Source organism: Pavona decussata, unplaced genomic scaffold (assembly GCF_977016875.1).
Source record: "Pavona decussata unplaced genomic scaffold, jaPavDecu1.1 SCAFFOLD_219, whole genome shotgun sequence".
Taxonomy (NCBI): Eukaryota; Metazoa; Cnidaria; class Anthozoa; order Scleractinia; family Agariciidae; genus Pavona; species Pavona decussata.
This window is the reverse complement of record NW_028145624.1, coordinates 1,286,972-1,302,094: the sequence shown is the minus strand read 5'-3', so window position 1 is coordinate 1,302,094 and position 15,123 is coordinate 1,286,972. Positions and strand designations below refer to the sequence as shown.

At 37.3% G+C, this 15,123-nt stretch overlaps 2 protein-coding genes across 2 annotated transcripts; one reads left to right on the top strand and one right to left on the bottom strand.

Moving 5' to 3' along the window:
- Nucleotides 1-146: 146 nt before the first annotated feature.
- Nucleotides 147-3,796, bottom strand: LOC146459429 (superoxide dismutase [Mn], mitochondrial-like). The gene is made up of 5 exons (XM_085089417.1): nucleotides 3,515-3,796; nucleotides 2,065-2,181; nucleotides 1,859-1,965; nucleotides 1,005-1,077; nucleotides 147-761 (listed from the first exon to the last, which is right to left on the bottom strand). The coding sequence occupies exons 1-5, from the start codon at nucleotides 3,744-3,746 to the stop codon at nucleotides 616-618; spliced, it is 675 nt and encodes a 224-aa protein (XP_084945543.1). The 5' UTR covers nucleotides 3,747-3,796; the 3' UTR covers nucleotides 147-615.
- Nucleotides 3,797-4,076: 280 nt separating this feature from the next.
- LOC146459428 (phytanoyl-CoA dioxygenase domain-containing protein 1-like) lies at nucleotides 4,077-14,941 on the top strand. Its single transcript, XM_085089416.1, has 11 exons — nucleotides 4,077-4,161; nucleotides 4,247-4,396; nucleotides 6,649-6,724; nucleotides 7,550-7,597; nucleotides 8,452-8,507; nucleotides 8,782-8,844; nucleotides 9,705-9,726; nucleotides 10,515-10,640; nucleotides 11,761-11,880; nucleotides 12,932-13,058; nucleotides 13,667-14,941. Exons 1-11 carry the CDS (start codon nucleotides 4,123-4,125, stop codon nucleotides 13,713-13,715), a joined length of 876 nt encoding a protein of 291 aa, XP_084945542.1. The 5' UTR covers nucleotides 4,077-4,122; the 3' UTR covers nucleotides 13,716-14,941.
- The last annotated feature ends 182 nt before the right edge of the window (nucleotides 14,942-15,123 follow it).

Genomic DNA, 15,123 nt, shown 5'->3' with positions numbered 1-15,123 from the left:
TACCCTGTGGAAGGCCTAAGTTTTACATCAAATGCCCTACTCTACTGCAGTGCAGAGGATGAAGGTTTGAATTAATCAGTGTGTTATTGAGCAGAAATTATCACCCCAATGAATAAGAATTTAGAGAAGGCTTACACGCCACCAAATTCCCAAGAGTCCCTTTATTTCCATCTAATGCTTTTAACATTACATCACACAAAAGACTGCATGCAATAATTATTTCTTTTCTCTCTGCAAAAGGCTAATGCATTGCAAGGGAAAAAAGGAATAAAGTGAACTGAAAGAACTTATAGCTTTCTGTAGGCAGTGCATACTTTGTTTGCTGTTTGTCTAGAAGATACATTTTTGATGTTATATTTATTTGCAGTTTACTTCCATGAAGTTTATTTGTGAAGTGCTGCAAAGTTGCAAAACTGTCTGATGGGCACCCTTTTAACTTTCAGTTTGAGGCAAATATGGACAATACAAATGAAAGCAGCTATTTTTTAAAAAAGAACTTAACTTTCTTTTGATGCTGTTTGCTTTGCTTGGTCAAATTTAGAAGAACTGACATGATTCACTGGGCAAACAGCAAACTTGAAGTGTCTAACAAACATGTATGTTGAGCAGAACATGTTATGATTTAGCTGCTTCATATCTTTCAGCTACGTTGTTCCAGTTGATAACATTATAAATAGCCTTCACGTAATCAGGACGAACATTCTTGTACTGTAGGTAGTAAGCATGTTCCCACACATCAATTCCAAGGAGTGGCACAGCACCTTAAAAACATGAAAACCCTTCTTTACTAAATGGAAACATTTAGTTGAGCAAAAAGAAATAGCTTGGTGTAAGCAAGCCATGTGTCAGTTTTCAGCCTTAAAAGCCAAATTGCTACAAATCAACCCTATTTTGGCGTAAAGGCTGGATAGAAGTTACCATGAAACAGACATTTTCGTTTTGACAAAAGAATTTTGAGAGAAAAAATTGAAATAAATTCACTATTTAAGATAGGGTGTCTTTACCTGTTGTAGCCTGAAGTGGATCTTGGTTGGCACAAGTTTGGATCACCAGCCGTTTGGTCACCTTGTTATAACCCTGACAAGACAATCATACTGACTGTGAATTCAAATTATTCCTATATTTTACAATTGAAAATCTCTTACTATTTTTTTTCCTCTAGTATTGGGATGGGTGGGTGGGTTAATTTGGGTGGGGGTGGGGGGGGGGAGGGGACAATGCAGGGAGTAACACTTATTCAAACAAAAAAAAAAAACAAAAACAGGTAAATGAAATGCCTGAAAACTGGAAGATTTCTCTCATCAAATAAAGCATCAGGGAGAGTGGAGGGAGGAGGCTGAGTACTAGAGCCGAGTTTCTCAACACCTTGAAAAGAAATTTAACTCAATGGCACCATCATAATGCGTTCAAATGTGAGCTTCAAACCTGGAAAACGTTGGGTAAATTTTTAATGTTTATTGACCAAAATAGAATCCATTGGTGGAAGTGACCTTAGCATACTTTGATCGAGGACAAGGGAAATACCTTTCAAAAATGATGAAACATCCAGATTAAGAGAGACAGACTACCGAAGACACAACCAAACCAATGTTCTAGCCTCCAAGTGGTGTTATTAAACTTGGAAATTTATTGAGATGTGTTTGAAGGAAAAAGTGGTTGTACATGCAGTAGCCCTTATGCTATCCCAAACACTCAAAAGAAACAAAAAATTGTTTGAGAAAGTGGGAAAGGGACTGTTGTCTGTCTGCAGATAGGACAGTTGTCACCTTGCTATGCTATGCTGGAAAGACATCCCTTTGTAGCACCATAACCTCTCATCAGCCAGCACTGGCAGCATGAGCCCTGTGTATCAACTTACCAGCCAACCCCACCCTGAGCCCTGAACGGCCACTGTGGCTGTGTTGAACCGTTCCTTAAAGCTTTCAAAGGATCCAAAGTCTCGCTTGATAGCTTCCATTAGGTCACCTGTGTAAAACAGCAAATATTGTAGAACAATGTTAATGAAAATGTTTAGCTCCAGGGTTTTAATAAACATAATGTTTTCATGTGTCACCATACTTATACCTGTTGGTTCGCCACCACTGTTGGGAGAAAGATTGGTCCAAAATATGCTGTGATTGATGTGCCCTCCACCATTAAACTTCAGTGCTGGCTGCAAAGCTATCATGGCACCGATATCACCTGAAAAAACAAACAAACAAACAAAAAAACAATACTCCCAACACTCTAAGTTGAACCAAATAAAGCCTGTTCAAAACACCAACTTTCCATTAGCCAAATTTTGGCCAACTCCCAAAATAAACATACTGGGCCTGTTATTTCAACAGGTGGGATTTAACAAAGTAATGGTCTTCAATCCAGCCTACTTGAATAGTTAAACATTGGCTTCCACACAACAGTATCAAGAAGGCACATAGCAGTGACTCAACTCTACTTTTCGCTTAGCTGCTCTACTCATCATTTGAGAGAGAGCCAAGGTGATTAGTCTCCTGTGCAGCCATTCTTAGTGTCACCATGCAACCCTCCTCCTCACTAAGAACAGTTCGGTAGGAGACTACAAGTCAATAAGAGTAGTGAAGAATAGAGTAGCTTACAATGTTACAATAAAGTCAATGAAACAAAACTGGTCTGTCATTTCCCAGGGTCCTCTCTAAGGTTTGTCTTATTTGGATGGCCTTTCATGTAACATATCAAACATGAGACACAGTGTTTCATCACATATCAAACACCGAGAAGAGAGTTGAAAATATGATGCGTAGCAGAGTATTTTTGACAAACTTCGAGGTTTTTGATATTGTGATGAAACACTGTGACGCGTGTTTGACATAACTTCTCAAACGAACTGATTTTGAAGGTGAAATTAAGGATTCAAAAACCAGGAGTTTTTCTTCAGATATCCAAACACGCCACAGTGCATGATTTCCTTTGTCTTTGGCTGTTGAATTATTAATGAGTTTGAGAAGTTGGTTTGATAAGGGTGTCTGATAACATTACTGATTCCCAAGCATAAAACGTACAGTACTGAATTAAATAGATTTTAATCAATCAGTGATTGGTTGGGACAAACTGATTATTTCCGATAATACATTTATTGGGGGAGCTTGGGAAACCTTCAATCTGAACTTGCTAGTCCTCTCTGGCCTGTTCACTCAAATGCCCCCCCCCCCCCGGGGGGGGGGCAGGGGAGCACTCTCATATAAAAGTGACAGGGGTGATCGTAGGAAATTTTGAAAAGAACCCCTAAAAAAAAACCAGAATTCTGTTTTGTGGGCATGGTCTGAATAATATTTTACCCCTAAGAGGTACCAAATCAGTTGACTGGCATTTACTTCCTATCATGTGTACCCACCCCCGGAAATCAATGATCATCAATGGAAATATTCATTCCTTCATGTGGATGATATGGTTTGATTTCCATTGGTACACTAAAAAACCAACTCGTAATTTTTCGCTGATCAGTTTGTAAATTTTAGCCTAGCGATACTCTTCTAATCTTGGTATCGTTTTTCTGTACCTTTGGCCTGAGCCTCAGCATACTTCTCTTCTGCTACGTTCAGGTTGTTCACGTAAGTAGCATGGTGTTTTTGGTGGTGAAGTTGCATAATCTCCGCGCTGATTGTCGGCTCCAGAGCATTGTAATCATACGGCAGATCAGGGAGAGTGTGCTTAGCTCTAGTTGCTCCTGAAACAACAGCTGGGAATACCTTTTTCACGGACAAAAACCTTCCACAACCACGAGACAGCATTTTCAAAATGGAAGAGATATAAATCTGCAACCTGCAGCAGCGAAAAAGACTGGGTCCTCGGCCTCTTCGTTCGTTTGGGGGACGGATACGGGTGGGGGTGGGTCTTTCAAAAGCCTCGGCCTTAAAAGGTAGTGGACGGTGTCATTCGAGGCTTTTTCACTCTACAGGAAAACCTCTTACAAAACCTTGGCCTAGGATACGTCCTTAACACTTCCTTAAAAAAAAAAATTGTTTTGGATGTTCTTAGGTTTTTGTTGGAAAAACATATACCCTACCCCCTACCCACTCTACCCCACTCGTGCTTTGTTTTCAGTTAGCTTCAGACGCCTCACTACGGGGCGGAGAGGGGGAAGGTGTAGTATATTGTGAAATCAAGATGGAGGGTGCTGGGCTTTCCTCGGAACAGCTTGAAAAGGTCAGTGTTTTTGATGGAAAAGTTGTGTAAGCAGTCACTGTGGTAATAACACTAGTAAGCATAATTAATATTGAATATCCTTTAGTACAAGACAGATGGCTTCCTTGTCCTCGAAGGCTTCTTCTCTCTTGATGAAGTGGAACAAATGAAACAAGAGATGCACAAGATTGTGGAAGAAATGAATTTGGACGATCATCCTAAGAGTATTTTTACCACCGACGCGTCACAGACAAAGGTAAGGAAAGTGTTTTATACCTAAATCTTCCTCGAATTACAGGGTCTTTTTTACAGGTCACATTCCGAATGCAGTGATGCCAACTCTCCCGCTTTTGGCGGGAGACTTACGTTTTTTTTGCCTCGTACCCCTTTCTCCCGCTTTGGTACATAAATCTCCCGCTTTTTCTGTCCACTATAAATATGGAATACGTAGTAAAAAATAAAACAGACTTCTTCCTTGTCTTTTTGTGTCACACTCCCGCTACATCAGATCCCGGGGGGGGGGGGGGGGGTACTCCCCTATATGAGCTATACGGGGACATGCCGCTGGATAGGGTATGGTTTTTGGCCTTTCTGCCCTGAACAGGGTATATAATTTCAAGCGAGTCTGTCCTGGATCCGTCCAAGACAGGGTATGGTTGCATTTCAAGCGAGTCTGTCCTGGATCCGTCCTAGACAGGGTATGGTTGCAAGACTGTCGTCTTGTATTTGGCAATCCGAAATCAGAGACGTTAGTCTGTATTTGTTTTAGTGAACAATGCTTCACGTCAATTGAGTTTCCACTTAGGTTCACCGCTGTTAATTTGAAATTTTGGGATTTTTCCCAATCACTTCTAGGAAGTGTATCATTTTATCTGTTGTGATTGGTATTCATGTTTCAATGCGTGGAACATCACGTCCCGTAAGTGACAGTGGGCCTTTAAATGTGAAAGGGTGAAACCCCCCTCTTCCCCCCCCCCCCCCCCCCCCGCCACTGAAGCCCTAAATATAGCCTTGATGCTACAGCCCTTGGAGGGTGTTCACTGTTGCTGACACGGTTCTGCTGGCTGCCCCCTGAATATTTCTAGACTTCTCCCGATTTTTGTACTCCGGGGGTTGGCAGTCATGCATTCCACAGGTTACAAGTACAGGTCACTGTTGTACTGGTATATAACCATAGGGGTTAGCATGTCCTAGGCTTGAATTAGCTTTTTAGTATGGAGTTAGGGCTAGGAGACCCTGTTTAGCTTTTTTATACACAATTATCACAGTGACCTGTAGTTGTGACCAGTGACCTGTAAAAGAAACCAGCCACCTTGCTCTTTAGGGTGACTTCTTTGCATGCTGTATCGCTCTTGCAGTGCACTCAGATGAGGTGGTGTTAGCATGACCAATGCAAGCAACAACTTATAAGTTGCAATCAATAAGTCCTTGCAAGACAAGTTTCTGCAGCAGCTACAGTAATTCAGTTATGTTGAAATGATTTTGTCCATTGCAAAATCTGGGAAAGGTTATTTTCTGTGCAGCTCCACTGTCATACTGACCCTGTTCCACAAATGGAGAGCATGAATAGAGTTGCTAATACTTAGAAAGAAACCTAATAAAGAACTGGAGAAAATGGAAGCTATGCTAGAGCCTTTATAAATGGCACATGGAGGTGATTAGCCTGCGAACACTAGAAGTACTTCCGGCTGTCGCTTCTCTCTGCCAAAAATATTTTTTGTTGGAGAGAAGCTACAGCCAGAAATACTTCTGCGTTTGCAGGTTAGGAGGTGATAACAAGAAGAAGGGATTCTATGTATAATTTTCCTATCATGGCAGCAGAAAAGAGCAGCTAGATCCCATGGCAGGGAAGTCTGAAGCATACAGCTTACCAATGAAGAATGTCAACTGTGACACACAGTTAATTTCTAAATTATATAATATTTATTTAGTGTTCTCGATTAGTGGGATACTTGTGACCAGGTAGAAGTTTCACACTTTAATAAAGTTATTGAGTGACTGATTATCTATCATTATGAGCATTATTACAGTGTAGTAAGACCACTGTAATTCTTAATCCTATTTCAGATGGGTTTTTTTTGTCTTCTAGGACCAGGGAGAGGGTAGATTCCACAGATAGATTTTGGTTTGAGTTAGCGTGAGGTTCGAGTTAGCAATAGTTCAAGTTATTGGGAGTCAACTGTATTCAAATTGAAAGAAAAGTGATGTTTTAAGCTTGGTGAATAAATGATAGAGGTATTTTTCAGTAACACAGGCATGATGTCTCTGTAAACAGACTGAGAATCTGTGTTCCCCCACACAACAGGAGCCGCACCTGTGATCTTATGATTATTAGTTCAGATGCTCTATCACTGAGCTACAGGAAACTTGTGGGAGCTAAGGCTATTACACTAGGTTTACATAATTATTTAATATTCCTGAAAAAACTGCCTGACTGTCAAAATTTGGTTGGCATAGGTCTTACATAAAATTAATGTAAAATATAATATTGGTTTGATTCATCAACAGCTAAGAGGTGATTACTTTTTGACGAGTGGAGACAAGATCAGATTTTTCTTTGAACAAGGAGCTTTTAATGATAAAGGTATCAGTGATATCTAATCAACCCCTCTTTCAATTTTATAAGCTATGGTATAAAGGTTAGTCACTATTATAATAGAGTTTTGATAGTGATACATCAGTGACAAGTTTCAAAGTTCAATTTTTAGAAAACAAGTGTAACTTGAGAGCACTCTCCCAGCTATCTTTAAGGTCCCCTATCTTAAACAGTTTTCCATGTCTTCTTTTGTTCAAGACAGGAGCAATCTGACTACTGATCAGTAGTTCTAAAGTAGTGAATGGATCTTTAAGTAATTTGTGTCAAGGGTTGAAGCAATCAATGTTCAGTTATATATTTTTTAATGCCTTTTGTGGGATCAGTTTTATTTGAAGGGATTCCCACAAAGGGGCATATTTTACTTTTTTGGTGAAATTTATTTTTTGCAGGATTGATATCTTGCTAATTTTTACATTCAGACTTGTTTTGACACAAAGATTGCTGTTCTGTGATTGTTTTCGTTGCTTTTCTTTTCTGCTGACTTGAGTTTTTGGCCCCATTTTTCTTGAAAACGAAGCAAAAATCAGTGAAAAAATTACAGAACAACATTCTTCGTGTCAAAACAAGTTCATGTGTAAAGTAAAGAAGAAGCAAGATGCTGCAAAAACAATTTTACCAAGAAAGTGAAATACACTGTTTAGTGTCCTGGTCTCATGGGGCCACAGAGCGGCAAATTAAAGCAAGATATGCGAATTCTACAGAGACAAATTTGGAACTCTACACACCGTTCTGCGGGAATCCTTTCATTAATTTTATAATTATATTTTGTAAAAATTAATCATTAAGTCAGATACTGATTTGATTCTTATAAAGGTGAACTCATCACAGACAAACAAAGGGCCATGAACAAAGTTGGTCATGGTAAGATTATTTTTGGTGTTTTAATTATCTCTGTATTATATTATTACCTATTATTTATCATCTGAAGCAGGTTATTACTGGGAATCTTCATTAATCAGTTTCAGCATGAAACATTTCACAATATTTACAAAACAGTCACTATGGCAATTTATACAGCACCACTTGAAAAAGGTACAAAAAATTGTCTAAAGGTGTGAAAATTAACTAGATGTTCACTTTAATGCTCCTTCAAAAAGAAATGTTTTTAACTTATTTTAAAAAGAATCAACTGAAGTCAGTGTTAGTGCTGTCGTTAAAGCAGTCATGATTCATAAATTTTCAACCATAACACCCCAATTCAACACGTAACAATACTTTAATCAGTATATTTCAAAATTGAAATAGTTAAAAAGGAAGATCTTGAGATTGACCCTATGTTCAGATCTCCTATCTATGTAACTAATTATGAATAGGAAACCAAGTGAATGAATGTTTATGTACACAATAAAAATACTACCATCCTGTACATTTCAAAAACTCATTAATAATTCATAAGCCCATTGACCTATCACTTGGTCGATAAAACATCACGTGCTGTGGTTTTAAAACCTCCTCCTTATTAGTATGTGGTGTTTATTTATAATAATGTTTTTCTCGTATGCTAATTTCCAAAGTTCACAAAAGCATCATTGTTATGAACTCTCTTGACACACACTTTTCCAGGAATGTTTTTGAAGCCGTTCAAAAAACTCGCAGCACACACAGCTAAAATTTGTACATTTTTTAAAAATTTTCCAATGTACTTAAATGCTTGCAGTCATTATTTTGAAATCTTGTAAATTTCAGTTGTCATTAACAATTTTTATCTTTTTCAGCTCTGCATGCTTTAAATCCTGTCTTCAAGAAATTCACATTCAGCAAGAGAATCCAGGTAATTAATTAAAACTTACAGTTGTAAATAGGCTCGATTTCCGCCACTCCCTCTGGTCCAGCTTTCCTCCCCCAAGAACGGGCTCATTTTCCCGAACAGCGGCTGGTAATCGAGCCTAAGTTGTAATAACATTCATAGATATTACAGTCGCCTTTCAAATGTGAACAGCAATCAACTCTGTTCTTTATTTGAATTTCATGACTGTGTCCTGTTACTTTCAATTGGCTTTGTTGTATTTATAATCATTTTTTACTTCAGTCTTTTTTTTTTTCAGGCTATTGCCAAATCTATTGGCTTTAAACATCCAGTTGTTCCACAGAGCATGTACATTTTTAAAGTGAGTAAGTTGTCTTAGGTAATACCCCTACAAAATATACTGTTTGCCATTATAAATGTACAAATTGTGTTGGCCAGTCTGGGGCAGTTTGTTCAGAAGCAACCTTAAAAAGTAACCTTTCTAAGCATTTTAATCAACCTCCCCATACCTTATAATCCAATGTACCAGCTCTGGCTTAAAGCTATAACAATATCATTGTGTGGCTTTCCTTTGGTAGTAGAAGTGCAGGAAGATCCAGAATAAGCTGGCACAGAATGATTGAGAAGGAAAGGGACATATTTTGCTAGAGGAGTTGGGAGGAAGGCTTTGAGCTGGCAGCCAATAGACCCATTCGGCTAACGCAATGTTGTACCCAATTCAGATCCCCTGGGGTTAAGATTCTTTGTTTATTGCATTTGCATTATAATGTAGCATTCACATTTAAATGATATGGAAATACTTACAACAAAACATTTTATGCTCAAAGGATTTGAATTGGGTGCAACATTGCCTGAGCCGAATGGGTCCATTGGGAGGAGGGAAATTAAAGTCTCACTGAAGCCCTGTCAAAACATAAACTCAGATGGGTTGATGATGACGATGATGATGATGATGTGTTGGTGTGGTTCCAGAAAATAACATAATGAACCCCCCCCCCCCCCCTTCCCCCCCGAGCACTGCCCCACATCAGCTGCTTGAAAAATTCCAAGGGGTTCGGGGGGAATTTCCAGATAGATGGGGGGATCCAAATAAAATAAGCTCCCATGAGAGGGATGTGGATATTTTCTGGAACAACAAATTGTATTTATCAAGTACTTTTGACAACTGATTTCATAGCTGTCATTAACACATTGCAAAACTCATTTCTTTTAATATTTCAGCACCCAGGGATTGGTGGAGAAGGTTAGTCAAGGATTTGTTCAGCAATGGCTCTTTTTTCTTCCTCCTTTTATACACATTGAGAATATAAATGACCTAATATTAATGATATTATCTGTGATATTAGCATGTCTGTGCTACTCTGTAAATCCGAATATAAATCAAGGCCTCATCCACACGCATACATCTATGTTTGTAAACGTATATTTTTTTGCACATACTTGAGGACTTCTGTCCACACTAAATGACATAAACGATCTCTGTAAACCGATATGTTTGAAAATGCCCACCAGAGTGCATAAATTTGTAAATGCACAATAATGCTCATTTATCTACTCTCGTGTGGACAACACAACTTTTAAACGCTTACGTCATGTCCAGTCAAGATTTCATGGCAATAATTTCTGGTTCCCAGGCAGGCTAATTTTATTCTTCAGTTATGCATTTGCCACTTTCCTATTGTTTACATGTGGATAGTCGTCTACATTGTGTTGGAGGATCATCATTTACATGTGGACAGAAAACTTTGTATACATTTACAAACATAAACATATAGGTCAATGTAGGTTAAGCCTGTTTTAATCATGTGACTGCAACCATTTAAGCATGCTTTGTTTTTTTCCCATGTATACTTAGAACATTTTGTTTTCACCCTGTAGCTTTTTATCAATAGCATAAAGCCTAAAAATCTCACAATACATGTACAGAAGAGAACATTCTGGTGTGCATTCTATTTAAATGTAGTACACCGTCCAGAATGAGGAGTGAGTAAAGCTTTAGGAGGGCGGCTTATATTGTTTCTGTTTCAACAGTTACTCCTCATCGGGATTCAACCTTTCTGTACACTGAACCATTAAGTACCATGGGGCTGTGGATACCACTGGAAGATTGCACTTTAGAAAATGGCTGTTTGCAGTTTGTACCCAGGTCTCAAAATGGTAAGACAGAATAAAACTTGGAAATAGTTTCTTTAATTTCTGTTCAGGGTAAGGAAAAGAAAATGTGCATAATATCCTATGAGCAACTCTGCTTTGAAACCTATTATAATTCTTAACGACATCATCTGAGTCTGGAAGACCTATTACAGTCAACTCTCACCTTACAGACACCTTGCTATTATGGACAAACCGATAATACGGACAGCAACTGAATCCCCGGCATAAATAAATTACAGACGTTTGACTGAAGTAAATTCCTGCTATTACGGCCTCTCGCTATTATGGACACAAACTCGCGGCCCCGAGGGTGTCTGCAATAAAAGGAGTTGACTGTAAGTTGACATTTTTCCTTGTCCACACAAAGTGTGGTATGACGTGTGCCAGAGATTAGTTTTTTGGTCAAAAATATTGTTTACAGTGTTTTGGTATAATTTTCAGGTCACTTATTAGTTGTTATTTTAAACTAATGTCTGCATCTGTTTAAACAAGAAAAGACAACAAAATTTAAGTACGACATTGTTCACCACATGTCAGTCATGTGCAGCTAGATCAAATTTGACAGTACACATCAGCTCAGTTCTGGAGAGAAATTTTTTTCTACTCAATTTGACATAAACAACTACGCACCATGGCTGCCAATCACCCAAATCTTGTCTGTGTTTTAATAAAATCTGTTCTGTTCTTGAAAATAAATTCCCTTGGTCTTAATAGCATTTTATCTATTTATTATTTTAATTAATAACTCAATTCCAAATGCCTTAATTATCTTGCCTGTACACAGACTAATTGGCTATCGGCCTGTTATGATTACGATGAACTTGGCAAACCCCAATTCACCAATGTTGCAATGGCTCAGATTGGACAGTCAGACAATTCTATAATGGTACGCAATGAAGCAACACTAAAACTGAACTTTCCCAAGATGATGTGCATGTACTGAAAACTTCAGTAAATGAATTATAGCAGAGTTTTTGTTTACTGACTTTGGGTTAATGAAATAAACTTTTAAAAGTCCATCCATGAAAATAGCATAATCTCAAGTTCTCAAGTTACAAATTATGGTCATCTGATAGTTATTTTAAATATTATCAAATTTGTTGAACTTCTTGTTTTTTGAAAGATGGGATAAAGCGTCGTTTTATACGTAACCCAGAGCCTGGAGGCACTCACACAATATTTACTGGAGCTGATCAAGAGGAAGGTGATGACAAAGATTATATTCCTCAGTTGACGAAAAAGGGTAAGCAGCTACTTCCTTTAATATATCAATGACAAGCACTTATAGTAGTGTTACAACTAGGTTAGTACACTTTTTTCTTGTTTCAGTTGCTTTCATCCACCTTTAAATTCCTGATCCCCCGTTATTAATTAAGGATTACTGGCAATTCAAAATCCCTAAATAAAAAGTGAAGAAATACATATATAATAGATCCAAGAAAGGAATGTTTACTCAAAACATTTTAAGGAATTTTAAGGATGATAACAAATTTGGTCAGCTTGGCTTGCTATTATTTTGGTCAGTAATTTGTGTTTTCATGAGGCCTCCTTAAAGTGGTGCTCAGCTCATTTTGTAACAAATAGCCTGAGAGTTAATAACTTAAGTTAATTTGATACAGTAAACAGGATTGTAATCTGCTTTCCATCAACCTTTTATGAAATCTTATTGTATAATACAAGATGCTTGATGAGCCTTTACTTGGGCTATTTTGGAATTGGATATCTAGATTTCTTTTAGAGCAGAAAGTTTGGGATTTTCTTAATAATTAAACAATTACTGTTTTCAACCTCTTGTAAGCAACCACTTTCAAGACAGATAACAATGCGTGGCTGAAACATCGCATTCTGAACACAACACAAACTTAAGTTAGACAACATGCAAGTAACAATAGATTCAAGTTATAGCTATAATGAGACTTATTCCGTTAGTCATATTGGGTAAGATTATCAGGGGCAACCCATTAATGGTTTTGATCTTGAAATTCAAAGTTAAAATATTTTTGTGCCCACTAAAAATCATTATATGGGTTTGAATGAGAATTGGCACATGGGGTAAGTATCTGCAGTTACCATAATTATGCTAATAAAGAAAACTTGAGACCCTCTATCGTCTGACCTCTCGTATGTGACCACCTCCCATAAATTCTGACATTCTGGGTGGTCGCTTATAGGAGGTTAGACTGTAGTTTATAATAAAATAATAATATTATAATTTATAATTATTATCAAAAGTAAATAACAATTGAAAATATTCATATGGGAAGTTATTAAATATAATTTAATTACACTTCTAGGTTGTTTGGTGTTAATTCATGGCACTGTGTTGCACAAAAGTTTTGCTAACAAGTCAGAAAAGTCACGCCATGCTTACACTTTTCATATTATTGAACAAGAAAATACAGAATACAGCAAAGAAAACTGGTAAGAAAATAAATTATGTTTTTGTTATAAGACAGTCCCCCAAAATATACCCTGCTGCTACAGAGAAAGATGATAAATTATGAGCACCAGCAGTGTTGCACAATGAAAACGCTAACGTATTGGTAGTTCTTTTTTGGGTCAAATTGGCGGCCAGAGAACACAGCTCTACCACAGCCCTGCTGTATTCTATTCTTATTTATATAATAAGCTGAATTCTACATGCATTTTGATTGGTTCTTACTTATGATCTATCGGAAGACAGATTCATAGATGATTGTCATCATTAAAATCTTTTGCTTCTTTATTATATAAAACAAATAGATTACATGTTGAGGTGCATCTGTTCAGTAATAGATCATGGAAGACGTCAAAATGTGGTAAGAACATCACTGACACCCGGCTGCGTCTCATGTGCCACTTTCTTGTTCTTACCACATTTGACATCTTCTGTGATCCATTACTGAACAGACGCACGGCAACATGGAATGTATTTGTTAATTAGGCCTGTCAACTCAATCAATAACAATCTGGGAAAATTTCACTTTTGATTAATGAAGTGACAGATTTTAAATTTCCTAAATATTTAAACCATGGTTATTTTTAATTAGGTTGCAGCCTACAGCAGAACTTCCATTTCCTGCTCTGTATACAGACTGATCAAGATTATGGGATAACATACAAGATAAGCCTTCACCACTCATACATGCATTTATTTGCCATGAACTTAGTCTTGACAATGTGAAAAATGTCTTTTTTAAATCATGCAAATGTCCAAACAGAAGAACACAGGGGATTGCTAATTCTGTGAGGGGCATGAATTTAACCACAATGAATGAAAAAGAACCTCTTTTTTTACTTTGGTATGAAATTTTCAATAATGGTTAATAAGCAAGGAGACTTGATCATGAGTAAAATCGATCCCTTATTGCCCAACCACTAAAATACAATATTTTATGGTGGACATAATACTGAATTTTTTTTTAAACCTCTTACCTTTGCAAGAGATTTTCTTCCACATGGAAATTGGGAAAGTTTTGTTTTAGTTTAGGAAACAATGTTTTGGGGTCTGTGCTGATTGTTAGTGCACTGTTCAGACACTAAAGGGGGAATTAACATAAATTTAGAGATTCAGTTAGCCTCTACTGGCAGGTGAACATTTTCTTGCACTTTTGAGGTGTGCAGGTTATACTTGTTAATTGAAGGGTTACTGCAAGAAGGGCATAAATCTCTTTTATGCTCCCCCAAAAAACCAACAACAACAACAACAACAGAAAAACGCTCCAAGCTTGCCCACTTTAAGGGTGTAGTGCAGATTTTAGGACTTAACCCAAGTAGGTTTTAATTTTATTGTACCAAGACTAATTTACCAGGAATTTTGTCTCAGTTTTAATGCACTGAAGTTTAATGTAATCAATCCTTCAAAATTCAGCCTTCAGGCAAAAAGCTTTTATTTTGTTGTTTTTTTTTTTTTTACATTGGGAATTGTTTTACCATCTTTAATGCTTGAATTAATGCATTACATGTTAACTGTTAGAGACACAAGTATGGAAAGGGCAAAGTGGGGTATCATTACAATAAATACCGCAAGACAAAAAGGAAGAAGGAAAGAACAAAATGGTACACAAAAAAAAGGAGTTAAAGGATGACAGCTTGTCTGATATTATTTAGGTAGTGATTTTAATATTTTCTAGTTGAAAACTCTTTTTTATTAAGTTCTTGAAGTTTTTCTTGGATACATAGAGGGAAGTTTTGGAAACATGTAAATTATCAAATATTGATCCAAATTTAACACACAAAATCTTCAGTTCATGCTCAAACTGGGCAGGTTTGGAGCATTTTCTGACCTTTTGGCCAAAACAGTGATTTATGCCCTTCTTGCAGGAACCTTTCAATAATTATTATTGACCTACAATAATTATTATTAACTGTCTCACCAAAGAAACATCTCCGATACCCAGAGCTTGGTTTTACAAACCCCACATTTCATCAAGTTGTGGGTATTACATGTTAAGCAGGCCCAGGATGTGATAATAATAATCATGTTCTTGGAGAAGGCCACTTGATT

Coding starts and splice junctions, on each gene's coding strand:
- LOC146459428 (XM_085089416.1), top strand. CDS start 4,123: ATGGAGGGTGCTGGGCTTTCCTCGGAACAGCTTGAAAAG. Junction 4,397..6,648: donor CCGACGCGTCACAGACAAAG/GTAAGGAAAGTG, acceptor ATTCATCAACAG/CTAAGAGGTGATTACTTTTT. Junction 10,641..11,760: donor TGTACCCAGGTCTCAAAATG/GTAAGACAGAAT, acceptor GTTTTTTGAAAG/ATGGGATAAAGCGTCGTTTT.
- LOC146459429 (XM_085089417.1), bottom strand. CDS start 3,746: ATGCTGTCTCGTGGTTGTGGAAGGTTTTTGTCCGTGAAAAAGGTATTC. Junction 1,966..2,064: donor CAGTGGTGGCGAACCAACAG/GTATAAGTATGG, acceptor TGTTTTACACAG/GTGACCTAATGGAAGCTATC. Junction 1,078..1,858: donor GCTCAGGGTGGGGTTGGCTG/GTAAGTTGATAC, acceptor TTGTCTTGTCAG/GGTTATAACAAGGTGACCAA.